A 15,690-nucleotide genomic window follows, 5' to 3' on the forward strand; every position below is an offset into this window, starting at 1 on the left:
GCTCTCTCTGAAAGTACCCCGACCTTTTTGTTGTTGCCATTACAGCATCACGGTCCACCAAAAATGGACCTCAAGAAACCCTATTCCCTCCTGGAGGACCACTCTCTCCAGTCCTCAAACTCAAATCACCCAACATTCCGGTCTTCACCACCCCTATTCCGCCATGGCCGTCTGTTGACAGACGGTGGGGATGGGGCGAGCTTCACTTCAACCTCGCCCCTCTCCCAGAAGCTCACTGACTTTGACCAAGACCTCGACTTGGACTTGAATGAGCAACCGATATTGTCCTGCGTGTATGTATTACCTAAAGGAAACCCATCAGCGAGAGTCGGTTGTGCTAATCTCATCCAGATCCCAAGAGACGTCCCAAGAAGATTGTGCCCGACACAGATTCATCGTCTGGGCTGCCGTGAAACGCAACGAGTCTCTCAGGAAGCATCCGGAAAAGAAGACGGAATGCCCCCTTCTCAAATGCAACCACAAGCTCACCGATCACGAATCAATGCTCAAGCATCTGGCAGGGTGCAGATATCTTGCCTCGGGGGAATACTGGTGCTATAACCACATGAGGGTGGAGCACTTTGACGATATCAGATGCAAGAAGTGTCTCGGCCATCCATCCCGGGCGAAGAAGGTCCTCACCATAGCCAAGAAGCTTTTCCACGGCCTGGGCCACAAATCAAAAAAGGGCCAACAGGGCTCTACCATCGACGAGGAGCGGACACACCAACCACCACCGAGTTACGAATCCATTTCTCGACCGGCGCCAGGTCCACCACTGCCTGGAAATGCCGCCGAACTGCCCCTTACCGAGATTCTAGAAGCCGACTCCAACGAGATCGAAGTCCCCATGGCGCCACAACAGCAACCGCCGCCGCCGCCGCCGCAGCAGCAGCAGCAGCAGCAGTATCCGACGATTGATCCACAAGACCTGCTAGTCCCCCAACCTATCATACCGCCAAGCCTCCCAGAGCTCGATGCCAGCACCATGGAGTGGGACCACACGCTTGACATGGCGATGCCCCAGATACCATTACAAATGCCGATAACATTACAGGACGACAGCATGCAGCAGTTTAGTTACGTCAGGCCGCCACTCCAGCTAGCGACAAATAATCCATACGCCCGTCACCAGGCGCCTCCTCGACCGGTATCCCGACCAACATCGACTGCTCCACGAAGTAAAGGTCTGTCGCCCAGCTCCTCGGTAAGGTCGACAGCAAGCACCGACACGACGACCAGCAACGTTAGCAACGATAGTAACGTCAGCTACGATAGCACCTTCAGCAACCTTACCACGGACAGTCATGGGACCACTAACTCTTACGATACTGTTTACAGCAATGCCAACTCATTGGTCTCCCCCATCTCGAACTATAGCGGTGGGGCCTGGTCGACACCGGACGGCATGAACACAAACATGACGTCCCCCATCGACGGTGCCATGCTCGGAAATCCCTTTGGCGACGCCGGTTACGACTACGATGGATGCCCGGATTTCCTGCACAACTTTTACTCCGAGTTGCCAGCGGACTTTCCGGTTTCCTCGATGATGGATGGTATTGTTCCAGACCCTATCCTGGCGATGAATGAACTCCCAATGACACTCGATCTCGATCTCGATCACGCCCCAGGGCCCTCGATGGCAAGCAATGTCGCCGAGCTGCCCGACAACGACAGCAGGGAGATGGTGGAAGTCTCGCAACCCGATCCATGCTGCTCAGAAACGAGGTCGATGGTCGACTCAGCCTGGGAAGTACTACAGGAGCAGGTCGTGCAATCGATGGTCAAAATCCAGGACATCCAGGGAAATCGACTTGCGCGGCAGCTCAAGTCCATGTCGATTCAGACGATAGCGGAGAGGGGACTGCGGACTTTGCGCTTGTACCTTGATGGATTTCAGCCATCGACTGCGGACGACGCGCTGTGCCTGGCGCATCTCGTGTTTGCGTTTGCCTTAGTTGCGTATCAGGAGGGAACGCACAAACGTGTGAGGGGACTATATCTCCAGTCTCTTCCGCTCATGGGCATGATTCCAGAGCAGGACCGTCCGGACTACCAGCAACTGGCCGACTTCATCTGGAAGCCCGAGGGTCTAGCATCGCCTGGTGCCCAGAGAAGCCCGGATACGGTCGGCAGCATGTTTCCAGATTCCAAGGGGAAATCGCCAGTCAGCCACCATGGGATGAGATCGCAACCGCCAGATATGTTTCGTGCGGCTGCTTGGGATTTCCTTGATGGTGAGCTTTCCAACTGTCTTTCGTCACAAAACCAACCGCTAACGTCGCTAGAACTCGAAATGAAAATGCTCTTCGGATCCGACTCCCACCTCCACGATCTACAAGACCCGGCGGCTCTCCTCGTCAAACACGCCCAAGACTCGCACCAAAACGGAGCGGTGAACCCGGCCCTCCTACGAACAGTGAAACCCATCCTAGAAAAACTCACCCGGACCTATGACAGCCCCGACCTGCGAGAGAAGCTCAGACAAACATTCCGAAACTTGACCTCTGGGCAAACTTCCAGCATCCGCAAACTAGAAATCGAACTCCTCCACGCCGGCCAAACCACCCTCCCCTCCTCTCGGTACTATGACTTCTTCGTCCCCCAAACCCGCCAGCTCATCGACGAAGTCTACCTCGTCCACGACCCCGCCCTGGGAACCCGCCGGCGAAGCGACTATCACAGCCTGGGCATCACTTACATTGAGAACCTCCTCCCCGACCTCGACAACTTGTCTTCTTCCTCTTCTTCTTCCTCTTCTTCTTCCTCTTCTTCTTCTTCTTCTTCTTCTTCTTCTTCTTCTTCTTCTTCTTCTCCAGAACAGCAGCAACAATCCATGGATAATTACCTCAACCTTGCCACCTCCTCCTCCCCACAACCACAACCAACCCCCCAACAGCAACCGGTACCAGACGACCGAATCGTCGAAGCCGACTCCAAATGCGACGAGTGCGGCTACCGGCCAAAGGGACACCCAAGGTGGTTCAAAGGCAGCATGGCCAAGCACAAGAGGCTGAAGCACAGCCGCGAGCCGCCCAAGATTTACAGCTGCAAGTACCCCGGCTGCACGAGCCAGTACAAGAATCGGCCGGACAACCTGAGGCAGCATCAGATTGAGAAGGGGCATTTTTTGGAGGGGGAGGAGGTGGTGGTTAAGAGGGGGAGTAAGAGGAGGAGGGTGGAAGGGGGGGAGGGGTTGAATGGGGGGAGGGAATAATTGGATCGGGAGAGGAAGTGAGATAGTGAGGGGGAAGGGGGAAGGGGGAAGGAGTTCTCTTGGCCGCGGCGGAAAAAGATACCATTTTGCATTTTTTAAGGAGCGTTGTTTTTTTTTGGTTTTTCTTTTGGTTTCTTTTTTTTTTTTTTTTTTTGGGGGGGTTTCTTTTGTGTATACATATTTCCTTAACTGTTTACTTTTCGTTTTCTTTGTCGGTTTCTTATGTAACATTATGGGGGGGTTTTACGGGTTTGTAGAATCTCGGATTGAGGACAAGGGTCGCGAGAATACCTAGGGGGCTACAGGACCACACAACGGGGAGATATTATACTGGCTACAGACATTTGCTAGGCTGTTGATTGGCTAATTTGTGGGATGAGCATTACAAGGCAGACTACATATAAAATATACATGCCACCTCTACAAGAGAGGTTTTGCTTCCTGCTTCTTCGCTCCACGTTCCGGATCACTTGCTGATGAAACGCCGCTGTGCTTGAGTTGTCATAGAATCATCTCTATTTTCCAACCTCGGTAAAACACTCCCGATTATCTTGACCACACTTCCACGTCCTCACATCTACTCAACCTCATCTCTCCAAGGAATGCTCCTCGCCGCCCCCTCCCTCGTAACCGTCACCGCCGCCGCCTTATTCGCCCTCCCCACCGCCCCCCCAACATCAAACTCCCCCCCCTCCTTCCTCGCCCTCGCAGCCTCAAGCGCATACCTCCCCACAAACGTATCCCCCGCCCCAGTAGTATCAACAACCTTGACCCCCTTCTCAGCCTCGATCAACCCACTCCTTCCCCCCTTGGTCAAATAAAACACCCCCCTCCCCCCAAGCGTAGCAATAAAATTCTCCACCCCCTTCCCCACGAACCCTTTCCCAACCCTCTCCAACCCCTCCAGCGTATCCAGCTCCTTTTCCTCAACCCCCCCAAGAATGGCAGCCTCCGTCTCATTCACAATCAAATGCCTCAGCCCGTCATAAACCCCATCCGGCAGAATCTTCGCCGGCGCCGGATTGAGCAAAACATCCACCCCCCGTCTCTTCGCCTCCTCCACCGCTTTGAGTACAGTTCCCATCGGAATTTCGAGTTGCATGATCAACAAATCGGTCTTGTCCAACCATCCCCCCTGTGTAACGTACTCCTCCCCTACTTGGTGGTTCGCCTCTCCGGAGATGATGATTCTGTTTTGGCCTGTTTCCGCCTCCACGACGATCATGGCGATGCCAGTTTTCTTGTTGGGGAGTTTGGTTACCAGGGAGGAGTCGACCCCGTGAGTGGCGAGGTTAGACAACAAAAGGTCGCCGTTGGAGTCGGAGCCTACGGCGCCGACCATGGAGACGTGGGCGGAGGGGGAGGAAAGGTCGCGGGGGCGTGAGAGCTTGGCGCAGGCGACGGCTTGGTTGGAACCTTTGCCGCCTGGGGAGGTGAGGAAGGAGGTTGCGGTTAGGGTTTCGCCTGGGAGGGGGTGGTGCGGGACGTAGGCTACTAGGTCGGTGTTGAGGGAGCCGAGGATTGTTATGTGGGGGATTTGGGAGGACATTTTGATGGTTTGGGGGCTGTGTTTTTTTTTTTTTTTTTTTTTTTTTTTGGTCTGGGAGTTTGATCAAGTTTGAAGGTGAGATTTGTGATGTTGGTGGTTGTTGGGAGTAAAAGTTACAAGTGAGTTGAATAATGAGGGATGGAATGGATGATGAAAATAAGTGGGGAGGTTTAAGGTGGGGTAAGGTCTTTTATACCTGCCTTGTGCAGTTAAGATGGTTGTTATCGGAGGGCGGCGAAAACCTTGATTTTTTCCTTCCTTTGGAAAATAATATTTGTTGACTCTCAAATATAGGACTTGAGATCTTGGAGATGGGCTCTGTCGAGTTGTAGGTGTAAAGCAGATAGCAGGAGGTTGGAAGAGGGGCAGCTGTTTACATACTTGAAAATAAGTGGTCTGATACCCGAGAACACACGGTCACCTGAACACTGCCTCAATACTCCAGCTCTCATGATCTTGTGACCAAATCCATCGGATGAGATAATGCCAACCATTCTATTAGAGGGGCTTAATTTTAGACGCATTCGTGTTTGTTTTCGAAGCTGATGTTTGTCGACATGAGACAATAACAGCGTTCTGATATTTGAATACACACTTCGATACCAGTTGTGACACGCATATACTTCCAAGCGATTCTCACCACCAACGTAAATCTCAAGGCGAAATCTGTTGAAGATTGAGATTCACACAATACTCATATGAGGTACTCTCCCACAAAATTCGCACCTTCCCATAGCCCAAAAAGCAAACAACATAACCGGCCATCATCATAACGACATCTCACCCACCCCTTCCCTCTCTTCTATGATGCTCACGGATTCACATATTCCCCCCCTTCCCCCGCCCTCTTAGCCTGCCTCACCCTCCCCCCCCGTCTCAACCCCTCCACATCCAACTCATCCTGATTCACCACCCTCAAATTAACCGGTCGAATATCCTTGAACCCCTCCCTAAACTTTCTCATCTCCTCTGAAACCTCCTCCCCTTCCTGGATAGGCACCGGCTCGACAAGAACCAACACCCCGCAGTGTTTACACGATCCTTTGCGGACAATCTTTTGGTTGAATTCATACCAGGTGAGGTTTTCCCTCCCGGAAATGACAAGCTGGTCTTTTGTTGGGTAGGCCCAGACGTAGCCGCCCTGTTCAGAGGGCTGTCAGATGGGTTGGCAAGGAGAGAACGGGGGGGACCTACACGGATACAATGGCTGCAGTTGCACTCTGCTAGCATGCCTTTGTAGGATTGGCTCTCGAAGGGGTGGTCGACTTTGAGGGCGGCGGTTACGGCGCCGCAGTGGCAGGAGCCGTGGTAGAGGGTTCCTTGGTTGTCTGGGATTGACTGAGGGGAGGGGAGAGGGCCGGGGTGGGTAGGAGGTGTGTACGGGGGTGGGTGGGCTGTGCTGTCGACGCTGGAAGGGGGTGTTAGTTGTTTGCGGGAGAGAAGGGGGGAGAAAGGGGGCATACTGTCGCTCTTGAAGGGCCCAGATGTCGAGGTTTTGGATGCAGCGGGCCTGTGTTGGATGGTGGTCAGTGAGGTAATGATGTAAAGAGAACGTTGGTGTAGAATGTACATTGATGCCCATGTTCATCGGGGGGTTGAAGAACTCGGATGTTCCGTAGGTTGCGGTGCCGCATTTGCTGCAGAACTACACAAGTCTGTTAGTTGAGCGACGGTGGTATATGATGATTGAGACTCACTTGATGCTTCCACTTCTTCTCCCCAAACTGATACTGCTTGATAGTCCCCTCATCCTTGACAATCTTCAGCTCAACCCCCGGAGTAATAGCAAAATACCCCTTCTTGTAGCAAATACTGCAGTTGCAAATCACACCTGACTTGATCTCGGGGGCTTCAAACTCAAAGACAAAGGCACGGCAGTGGCAGTTGCCGCGGTATTTCTTGATTTGCTGTTCCGAGTCCGCCATTTTGTTCAATTTCGGAGGTTGATAGTCAGGATTGAAGTTGTGAGATTCTTCACTACCTAGGTAGGTAAACCGGAAGCTGCCATCAAATACTTGGCTGCCTTGCCCTTTGTGAACCAACATCCATCCCACACGAGCACACGTAACCACCGGGCCAACTTTGACCCCGATTATCTGTTACAGCGTTCCATCAGACACCAGTAAGGTACATAATATTCTTGACTTCGGACTTCGGACTCGAATCCTTTCCTCCCCACTGGGATTCATTGGAGGGGCTTGGCACGCTTCTGTCGTGTCGAGAGTACCCCGCGGCGCGAGAGTGTACGCGGTGTCAGGTGACCTAGGTATCGTAGGGTAGAGAGTTGAAGAGGGAAGAGAACAATCGACAGCCACGACATCGCCAACGGTCTGTCTCACTCCCCGCCCTTTCTTCTCCAGCATCAACGATTTGTTGGGACAGCATCGCAATGATCACTTGACCACTTTTACCCCAGAAAATACTTCCTCAAAAAAATAAAAAAATAAAAAAAGAAAAAAAAGAAAGCACGACAGGCGGTGAGGAAAAAACCCATATCCTCGGGTCCCAAGAGATGACATATGTCCTCCCCCCCCCGAGTCGGTGTGCCCCCATGCCGGATCGCGCTCGGCCCCTCGCACCGGGAATGAAAGCTTCACCCAAGCATCGGATAAGGCTATGCCGCATTTTCTAGATGCCGGCGCGAAAAGAAGAACAAGCAGTGGCCACATGACCATGTGAAAATCCTCTTGAGATCGATAAATCATATCAATGTAGTGGGCTAGATTTCCGTCCTACCGGCAGTCGAAAACTTAAGCATCAGCTGATCGTGGTACGGATTACGAGAGAGATGAGACTCTACGAACCCGTCAGCTGGGGTTACCTTTGTTGCACTACTTTTCTTCCGAGAGAGGATGTCAACAATAAGGAACTTTTTGCCAGGGCGACGAGGGTGCTGCAAGGCACTACTAGACGGATCGACACTCGACATCGGCTTTGTGTCGTCCAGGTACAGAATGGCTGTCCGGCAGGCAGATCGACAAACTTGACGACATGTTGGTTTCTGGAGACGAGACCAGCTACAGTAGATAGCCGTCGGCAAGCGAACTCTTGCCGATGACTGGTGTTGAATGTTGATAGACCAGGTTCCCCGCACCAAACGAATCCCGAGCTGTTCGTCCGGTGGATGTTGCTGCTGTGGTCGGCATGCAGCGTGCCTTTTTGGTGTGTGGTCCGGCGGGCCCGGCGTTGTCTGGGCGTGGGGTGGCCCCGGGAGTCTGGGGCAGGGGAGAGGGAGGCTGGTCACCGTTCCGGACCATTGCGGGTCGGGTGGAAGGCCGACAAATCAGAGCCTAGTCCGGCTTGGCCCGATTGTCGATTCGCGAATGGGACTGTTGCTGATGGGGGATGGGGATGACGTCGACGATTGGTCATTGTTGTCTTTTCTCTCGCTGGATTGTTTCAAATTTGCCCCGTCGTAAGGACGAAAAGAAAACACGGAAATTTTCGCGTCGAGAAAGGGAACCTCGTCGAGATGCTTGCTGCAAGGACTCTATGACCTTGTTATGTCTGATGTGATCGACGGCGTTGTGACCCCTTTTGCTCCATCGGGCTTCAACGAGCCCATGCATCTCCATGTTGGCTGTACCCTTCTCAGCAAAAAGATGCGAGTACTTAGCAGAAGGACCTCGAGATCGTTCAACTCCAGCTGCTACCGGACACAAGCTGCGAGCTGCGAGCTGTGATGCGTTGTATAAGGCGGGGTTTGCCGATGGTGGTGAGGGGTAACGACGGGGTTCATCGTGGCGTGTGGCTCTCTGTCTACATCGTCATATTCCTTCCCTCGCAACATCTGAGATGAGATGAGATGAGATGTAATGAGGATGTGGCCTCATCATCCGTTCCTCCATTGGGACATATCCGTGTCTTTTCCGCTACAGGTACCCGAGACAGAGGCAAAGAGAAGAGAAGTTGTAAGGTAGAGTCAAGATGACGAGTGCTCTGCGGGTCCATCGCTGCTCTCCAATCCACACTTGGCTGTGCCTGTCAAGCTGATCGTTCGTTCCTACCAAGCTTGGCATGGAAGAAAACATGGAATTTCCAGAGCACTAATTCAACTTTGTACCTTGTCTTGTTGACCGCCCGCCCTGAGAGTGAGACATCTCGTCCCGTCTCCCGCCTGTCACTTGCTTGGACGATGGCCATGTTCCCCGGATTTTCATCTGCTGTACATACACGCACCCGCCCCCGCCCGTTGCCCGCTCCCATGGCAAGAAGGCGGCATTCGGTCAGGAACACGACATATGCACGAGAAGAAGACGCTAACCTCTGCTCCAGTCGCCCGGCGTGGGGCCCGCAACACCATCTGTCTTGTGATTTGTCCCTTGCATCACCAACTCCCACGTTCCCCAGAATGAGGCGGTGCCCGGCCTGCATTCCATGACAAAAAGATTCCGTCTTGAGCCCTCCCGACAGAGGCAACATTCCTTCTGGAATCCAAAGTACGAGCTATAGGAACAGGTACATACATGGGACATAACAAGAGTCAGGCGAACTAGCGAACTAGCGGCCGGCTAGCACCCGCCAGTCCCGGCACCTCTTTCCCATCCATACAGACTCGAACAGAACCTTTTCATGGTGTCCACTTGACGCTCTGATTGGCAATGGAAGGGCCGATCCACCAGGGACGCTTCTTGCTGTCCACCCTTCTGGGGTCATCTTGGTCATGAGTCCCGCCCTGGTCACGCTACATGCGGCGTTCTGCCCCTTGATATTTTTAACCTCTATACTCCCCAGGTACATACCTCACTTTCCAAGATGACTATAAGGTAGCGTTTTCTTGGATAGGTTCGGCGGTAACCCGTACAGCTTACCTACCTACCTACCTACCTCACCGTACCTTCCTCACTCCCCCCCCTCGCGAGCCGCCAAGCTAGATCCCGTTCTTTGTTCGGCGACCCGGTATCTGGATCGTAATACACCATCCTCTCTTATATAAGTACCTTCATTCCAGTTCCCTCTGGCGCCAATTCGGCGTCGATTGTTTGGCAACATCACACCATCACACAGTTCAGTTCTCCACGATGCCTAGTAGTGCTCCAGATTTGACCGTCATGGCGTACGGTGCACTTGCTAGCCTCAAGGCCGCCGCTGCTGCCAAGGACAAGACAAAACCCAAGCTGTTCAGTCATCCCAAGGTTGACATCATTGATATCCGCCGTGTCGAGGTCGAGACAAACCTCAAGGCCGACATTGTCTCCCAGTTCTGTCCAAAGGAAGGGCCCAGAAAGCTTCCCACACTGCTCTTGTACGACGAGAGAGGGTTGCAGTTGTTTGAGAAGGCATGTCTTTTTCGTTGAGTCGTCGGGAGTGAAGGGCGAGCGAAGTTGCTGACAGAATTCCAGATTACGTATTTGGAGGAGTACTACCTGACCAACGATGAGATTCAAGTGCTCGAGTCGTCGGCCAAAGAGATTGCCGGCAGCATTCCTTCAGGGTCTATGGTTATCGAACTCGGCAGTGGGTGAGTCCAATGGCAGCGCGGTTTTTTTGTGGGGGGTGTTGTTATGCTGACCTTTGGTCTCAAAGAAACCTTCGAAAAGTGAATCTGCTTCTGCAAGCTTTCGAGGACGCCGGCAAGAGCATTGACTACTACGCTTTGGATCTCTCCAAGCAAGAGCTCGAGCGTACCCTTGCCCAGCTTCCCGCATATCAGCATGTCCGAGCTCATGGTCTGTTTGGGACGTACGACGATGGGCGGGAGTGGCTCAAGGACCCATCCAATATTTCAAGAAGGAAGTGCATAATGAGTCTTGGGTCAAGCATTGGTGAGTGTCCCTCCCATTCGTGCCCGACTTGAGAGCAGCAGGAAGAACCTGAACCTAACGCAACTCCGCCAGGAAATTTCGAGCGAAGTGCGGCCGCCTCGTTTCTCAAGTCGTTCTCCGATGTCCTCAGCCATGGTGACACCATGCTGATTGGGCTGGATGCTTGCAACGACCCGGCCAAAGTCTAGTAGGTTCCATCCAGTTCCCCCTTCGTGCAGATTCGATTTCAAGGTTCGCTGACCGGCATACCTGAACAGCCACGCCTACAATGGTATGTCCTACCGCACGCACTCTGCAGTGTGATTATTACGCTGACTTGTAGTTTTGTGGGATCACACACAGACAAGGAGGGCATCACCCATGAGTACGTCATGCTCACCACCCGCCCCTTTTTTGACAAGCTGCATATATGAAGGGAACTTGAGCAACTGACGGGCGACCTAGGTTCATTCTGAATGGTCTTCGCCATGCCAACAGGGTCCTTGGACAGGCTGCCTTCCACGAAAGGGACTGGAGGGTGATTGGTGAATATGTCCATGACGCCGAGGGAGGGCGCCATCAAGCCTTCTACTCACCGGTACGTGACACGACCGTTTTTGGCCAAGTCATCCGGCCCCACGAGCGAGTCCAGGTCGAGGAGAGCCTGAAGTGGTCTCCGGAGGAGACACGGAAGATGTGGGACCTGGCCGGTATGACCGAGATGGGGAAGTGGATGCACGGCACAGAATATGGTGAGCAACCTGCCTTCCCTTTCACATACATTACCTATATCCCTGTTTTCCGGCGGCAACTGGGCTCTGCGCGGTTCTTTCTCTCTCTCTCTCTCCCTCTCTCTTGACAGGCCGGTCAACGATGATTTTACCCAAGCTTTACCCCACGTTTTTACCTTTTGACACGTGGGACCAGTCGTACGATTTGCTTCTGCGCCGTGAAACACATCTCGATTGTGTGTGCCCTTTGCTGCGGGAAGAGGTCGTCCCCACTGGCCACCATGGTCTACCGATGGGTGTGTGTTGGGCTGCGGGGTCAACGGCCAGCCAAGGACCCAGGCTGTTAACATAGTCTTATTTCACTTGGAGAGAGACGGAGACAGAGAGAGCAAGAATGACTAACAGCAGCAATATGCAGGCCTTCATCTACTCACCAAGTCAAAGTTGTCATTCAGCCTGATTCCTTCCGTCTACGCCCGCAGCGCCCTTCCCACCATATCAGACTGGGAGGCGGTTTGGGCGGCATGGGATGTTGTCACACGTGAGATGCTGCCGCACGAGGAGCTGCTCGAGAAGCCCATCAAGCTCCGCAACGCCTGCATCTTCTACCTCGGCCACATCCCCACCTTCCTCGACATCCAGCTGAGCAAGACGACCAAGGAGCCGCTGACGGAACCGGAAACGTACTCGCTGATTTTTGAGAGAGGGATCGACCCTGATGTCGACAACCCCGAGTTGTGCCATGCCCACTCGGAAATACCTGACGAATGGCCCTCGGTGGAGGACGTCCTGGCCTATCAAAACCGGGTGCGAGCTCGCGTACAGAGCATGTATGCAAGCGGTGCCGAAAGCATCCCGCGGCATGTGGGTCGGGCGGTTTGGGTGGGCTTCGAGCATGAGCTCATGCACCTGGAGACGCTGCTGTACATGATGCTGCAGAGCGACAGGACGCTGCCGCCGTCGCACGTGCCGGCGCCGGACTGGGAGAAGCTGGCGGCCAGGGCGAGGGGGGAGGGGGTGGTGAATGAATGGTTTGATATTCCGGAGCAGGAGATCACCATCGGGTTGGATGATCCAGAGGACGGGACGGACATTGATAATGTGTATGGCTGGTAGGTTTTTTTCCTCCTTCATCAACATGATCATCACTAACAAAAACAGGGACAACGAAAAGCCTGTCCGCCGGGTAAAAGTCCACTCCTTCCAAGCCCAAGGCCGCCCCATCACCAACGAAGAATACGCCCAATACCTCTACAACACCTCGAGCAACAAACTCCCCGCCTCATGGGTGGAAATCCCCCCATCCAACCACACCAACGGAACCACCTCCCCCCTCCCAGAATCCTTCCTCCACAACAAAGCAGTCCGCACCGTCTACGGCCCCGTCCCCCTCTCCCTCGCCCTCGACTGGCCAGTCTTTGCGTCATACGACGAACTCTCCTCCTGCGCCACCTACATGGGCGGACGCATCCCCACCTTTTTCGAAACCCGCAGCATCTATCAATACGCAGAAGAGCTCAAGAAGAAGAAGGACGTGGAAAACCAACTCGGAAAGACAGTCCCCGCCGTGAATGGTCACCTCTGCAACAACGGGGTGGAGATTTCTCCCCCTGCTACCCCCACTACGACGACTGCTCCTTCTGATGCTGGTGGGGAGGTTGATTTGTTTATTGACCTTTCAGACGCAAATGTCGGCTTGCACAACTGGCATCCTGTACCCGTGACGGGGAAGGGGAATAAACTGGCTGGGCAGGCGGAGATGGGCGGTGTGTGGGAGTGGACTAGTTCTGTGCTGGAGGAGTGGGAGGGGTTTGAGGCGATGGGGTTGTATCCAGGGTATACGGCTGATTTTTTTGACGGGAAGCATAATGTTGTTCTTGGGGGGAGCTGGGCAACGCACCCGAGGATTGCGGGGAGGAGGAGTTTGTGAGTTTTTTTTTCTTTTTCTCCCATGTTGAACGAGGGGCTAACGAGGAGCAGTGTCAATTGGTACCAGAGAAACTACCCTTATGCTTGGGTAGGGGCGAGGTTGGTGAGGGATATCTAAGTCTGGATGCTCTCTCAGTTTCAGACTTGTGATATCTCTTCTGTCTCACCCTTTCCAGCATTCTATGGTCGGGGGATTCTTTTCTCATCTATTTATCGACGTCACTCTTTCTTCTTACGGTTGTCGGAAAACCCAAAAGAGAAACGAGAATTTGGAAAAGCGCGGTCGTTTTTCACACACATACAAAAGCCAGAAAACACGAGGCACTTTTTTCATGTTGTGATGCCGCCTCCGGGGGCTGTTTAATAGTATTTTTATTTTATTACTATAGCTCTCTCTTTTAAGGAATGGTATTGGGTTTCTGGTATGGGGTTTTGGATCATCAGATCGTTTCAGGTACTTAGGTAGTCGAGTTGTCTTGCTGTAGGACATTATGATTGAGTTCTCTCTCTGTTCTAACTGCGTCTCCTAATAATGGCGAAGCAGTGGGATGGGACCGACCCTCAAAGTGCGAGAGAAGAGCCGTCTTCCTTCACAATATCGTTTAAACATCATATATTTGGATTTGACGCTCTGCCTCAAATGTCATCCACCCTTACCCATCAACCTTGCTTCTACCGAATAGAAAAAAAAGAAGAAAAAATTGTTTGATACATAAACTCCAACGCTGCCAAAAAAGATGAACCAAACGCCTGTTTTTCAAATCTCTCCAGTGAGATTTATTTATATCATCCACCCATTCGTCATCCTTCTTGATGTCTCCCTTCTCCCCTTCTCTTCCTTCTCAAGCCCTTCTCCCCTCTCACCCCCAGAACCGCACTCACAAACCCCCTAAGCCTTCCCACCTTCACCCTCCGCCTTCTTCCCCGCACTCATCTTCTGCCTGTTTTTGTTTCCCCGTCATTAGCCCCCCCCCCCCCTCAATAATCAGGACCAGAAAACTTACTCAATCCTCCCCACCCCCTTCAACCTCAAATACACATCCGTCCCCCACCCATGCAAACTCTGCACCTTGATCCCACCCCCAAAATACTCGGCATACGCCCTGCTCAACGGCAGCCCATACCCCAGCCCAGCAATCGAGCTCCCCCCGCTGCTCGCCGCCGAGATCACGCTCAGCGCGTCATCGCTCCATGCCCCCGGGGGATCGTCCTCATTCTCCGAAAAGGTGGTGAAGCTGTAAGACCAAATGTGCGGCAGCACCTCTGGGCCGATACCGCCTCCCCGATCCCGAATTCTGATCGTCACCCCGGGGGCATTGTCGTCAAGGGGCTGGATATGGTCTTTGTTGAACGCCCCCAAAGAGACAGACGGTGGGGAGAGCGTGATGGGGGTTGTGACGGACGAAGGTGGCTCGGGAGCTATGGTGATCTCCACCGGGGATTTACTCTGACCGTTTTCGACTGTGGCCCGGAAGGCGTTCTTGAGGAGCTCGGTGATGATGTACTCTAGGTGCGTGGGGACAAAGGCAAAGGTTGTCTCGGGGCTGCCGTTGATGAACCATTCTGGTCTCACCCCATAATTGAGCTCGCAGATGTCGGCGACAAAACTACCGCACGAGTCAACTGTTGATGCCGGACGGAGGGCCGTGTCAATGACCCCGATGTACCCCGGGGTTTCAGGGCATGGTGTAGGGGAAGAGGCTGGGTCAAAGTGCGGGCTGGAGGAATAATGCAAGGCGATGTGCTGCTCGGCTACCAACCTGGTCCCGATACGGGCGCGGAGGTGCTGGTCGAGGAAGCGGGTTACCTCGCCGGGGGAGATGTATTTCCTGCACTCCAAGAACCCCCGGGCGAGAATAGGAATGGTGTCGGTGTGGGTTTGGACTAGCTCGGCGAGGACTTCAGTGAAGCGGATTTCGTCTTCGAGGTTAGAGATTGTGCGGCCTTGCCAGGGGAGGAGGGTGGAGAGTGAGTGTTGGTAGTTGTTGTAAATTTTGCGGATGTTGGGGTTGGACACCACGATATAGGGGAGGTTGCGGAGGGCCTGGATCCTATGGGCTAGTCGAATAGGGAGGAGGGAGAGGGTGAAGCGCGCCGAGGAGAGGAGGGCTTCGGCGCTGAGGGGTGGTCGGCCATGTCTTTAGGAGAAAAGGTGTTAGACTCTGTGGTGTGATTGGAGCCATCGTGTTGGAAGGGGTAGGAAGACAAACTTGACTAAGTCTGCCAGACTCAATCGATGTAGGGGCTGTTTAGCTAGCCACGGGACAGCATCGTCGGTCTCGGAATAAGTGACGTGATGGTGGTGGTGACTCGGAGGTCGGTGGTGGTGGGCAACGGGGGCTTCCTTATTAGGGTTCTGTGATGTCGATGACGCCCTTCGCGCCAGGTGTCGTCCTTTGACAAGTCCTGGGACAATACGGGAGGGCGTCGACAACCGTATCAACCTCGCCGTGGGGCCCATATTATCAAAGTGCTGATGTGTAGTTGAAGCTGTGTCAAAGCTGAGTAAAAGAATGG

At 53.4% G+C, this 15,690-nt stretch overlaps 5 protein-coding genes across 5 annotated transcripts; 2 read left to right on the plus strand and 3 right to left on the minus strand.

Moving 5' to 3' along the window:
- Nucleotides 1-63: 63 nt before the first annotated feature.
- QC763_303530 (uncharacterized protein) lies at nucleotides 64-3,220 on the plus strand (the record flags this gene model as incomplete). The annotated part of the gene is made up of 3 exons (XM_062910805.1): nucleotides 64-293; nucleotides 352-2,240; nucleotides 2,292-3,220. The coding sequence occupies 3 exons, from the start codon at nucleotides 64-66 to the stop codon at nucleotides 3,218-3,220; spliced, it is 3,048 nt and encodes a 1,015-aa protein (XP_062766780.1).
- A 577-nt stretch (nucleotides 3,221-3,797) lies between these two features.
- Nucleotides 3,798-4,769, minus strand: RBK1 (putative ribokinase; the record flags this gene model as incomplete). Its single annotated transcript, XM_062910806.1, has 1 exon — nucleotides 3,798-4,769. One exon carries the CDS (start codon nucleotides 4,767-4,769, stop codon nucleotides 3,798-3,800), a length of 972 nt encoding a protein of 323 aa, XP_062766781.1.
- A 430-nt stretch (nucleotides 4,770-5,199) lies between these two features.
- On the minus strand, nucleotides 5,200-6,743 carry QC763_303550 (uncharacterized protein). The gene is made up of 5 exons (XM_062910807.1): nucleotides 6,467-6,743; nucleotides 6,340-6,414; nucleotides 6,233-6,279; nucleotides 5,964-6,177; nucleotides 5,200-5,910 (listed from the first exon to the last, which is right to left on the minus strand). The coding sequence occupies exons 1-5, from the start codon at nucleotides 6,692-6,694 to the stop codon at nucleotides 5,581-5,583; spliced, it is 894 nt and encodes a 297-aa protein (XP_062766782.1). The 5' UTR covers nucleotides 6,695-6,743; the 3' UTR covers nucleotides 5,200-5,580.
- Nucleotides 6,744-9,790: 3,047 nt separating this feature from the next.
- Nucleotides 9,791-13,884, plus strand: EGT1 (Ergothioneine biosynthesis protein 1; the record flags this gene model as incomplete). The annotated part of the gene is given in 10 exon segments (XM_062910808.1): nucleotides 9,791-10,014; nucleotides 10,029-10,038; nucleotides 10,112-10,230; nucleotides 10,296-10,534; nucleotides 10,607-10,721; nucleotides 10,857-10,898; nucleotides 10,979-11,265; nucleotides 11,663-12,356; nucleotides 12,406-13,170; nucleotides 13,225-13,884. The coding sequence occupies 10 exon segments, from the start codon at nucleotides 9,791-9,793 to the stop codon at nucleotides 13,289-13,291; spliced, it is 2,562 nt and encodes an 853-aa protein (XP_062766783.1). The 3' UTR covers nucleotides 13,292-13,884.
- A 289-nt stretch (nucleotides 13,885-14,173) lies between these two features.
- Nucleotides 14,174-15,634, minus strand: QC763_303580 (uncharacterized protein; the record flags this gene model as incomplete). Its single annotated transcript, XM_062910809.1, has 2 exons — nucleotides 14,174-15,311; nucleotides 15,384-15,634. The coding sequence occupies 2 exons, from the start codon at nucleotides 15,632-15,634 to the stop codon at nucleotides 14,174-14,176; spliced, it is 1,389 nt and encodes a 462-aa protein (XP_062766784.1).
- Nucleotides 15,635-15,690: the final 56 nt, after the last annotated feature.

Source organism: Podospora pseudopauciseta, chromosome 3, assembly GCF_035222475.1.
Source record: "Podospora pseudopauciseta strain CBS 411.78 chromosome 3, whole genome shotgun sequence".
NCBI classification, from domain to species: Eukaryota; Fungi; Ascomycota; class Sordariomycetes; order Sordariales; family Podosporaceae; genus Podospora; species Podospora pseudopauciseta.

Bases quoted from the DNA above. Each gene is read 5' to 3' on its own strand.
- QC763_303550 (XM_062910807.1), bottom strand. From the start codon at position 6,694: ATGGCGGACTCGGAACAGCAAATCAAGAAATACCGCGGCAACTGCCAC. The intron at 6,415-6,466 runs GTGAGTCTCAAT...AGACTTGTGTAG, and splicing joins AGAAGAAGTGGAAGCATCAA to TTCTGCAGCAAATGCGGCAC. The intron at 5,911-5,963 runs GTAGGTCCCCCC...CCCTCTGAACAG, and splicing joins ACTGCAGCCATTGTATCCGT to GGCGGCTACGTCTGGGCCTA.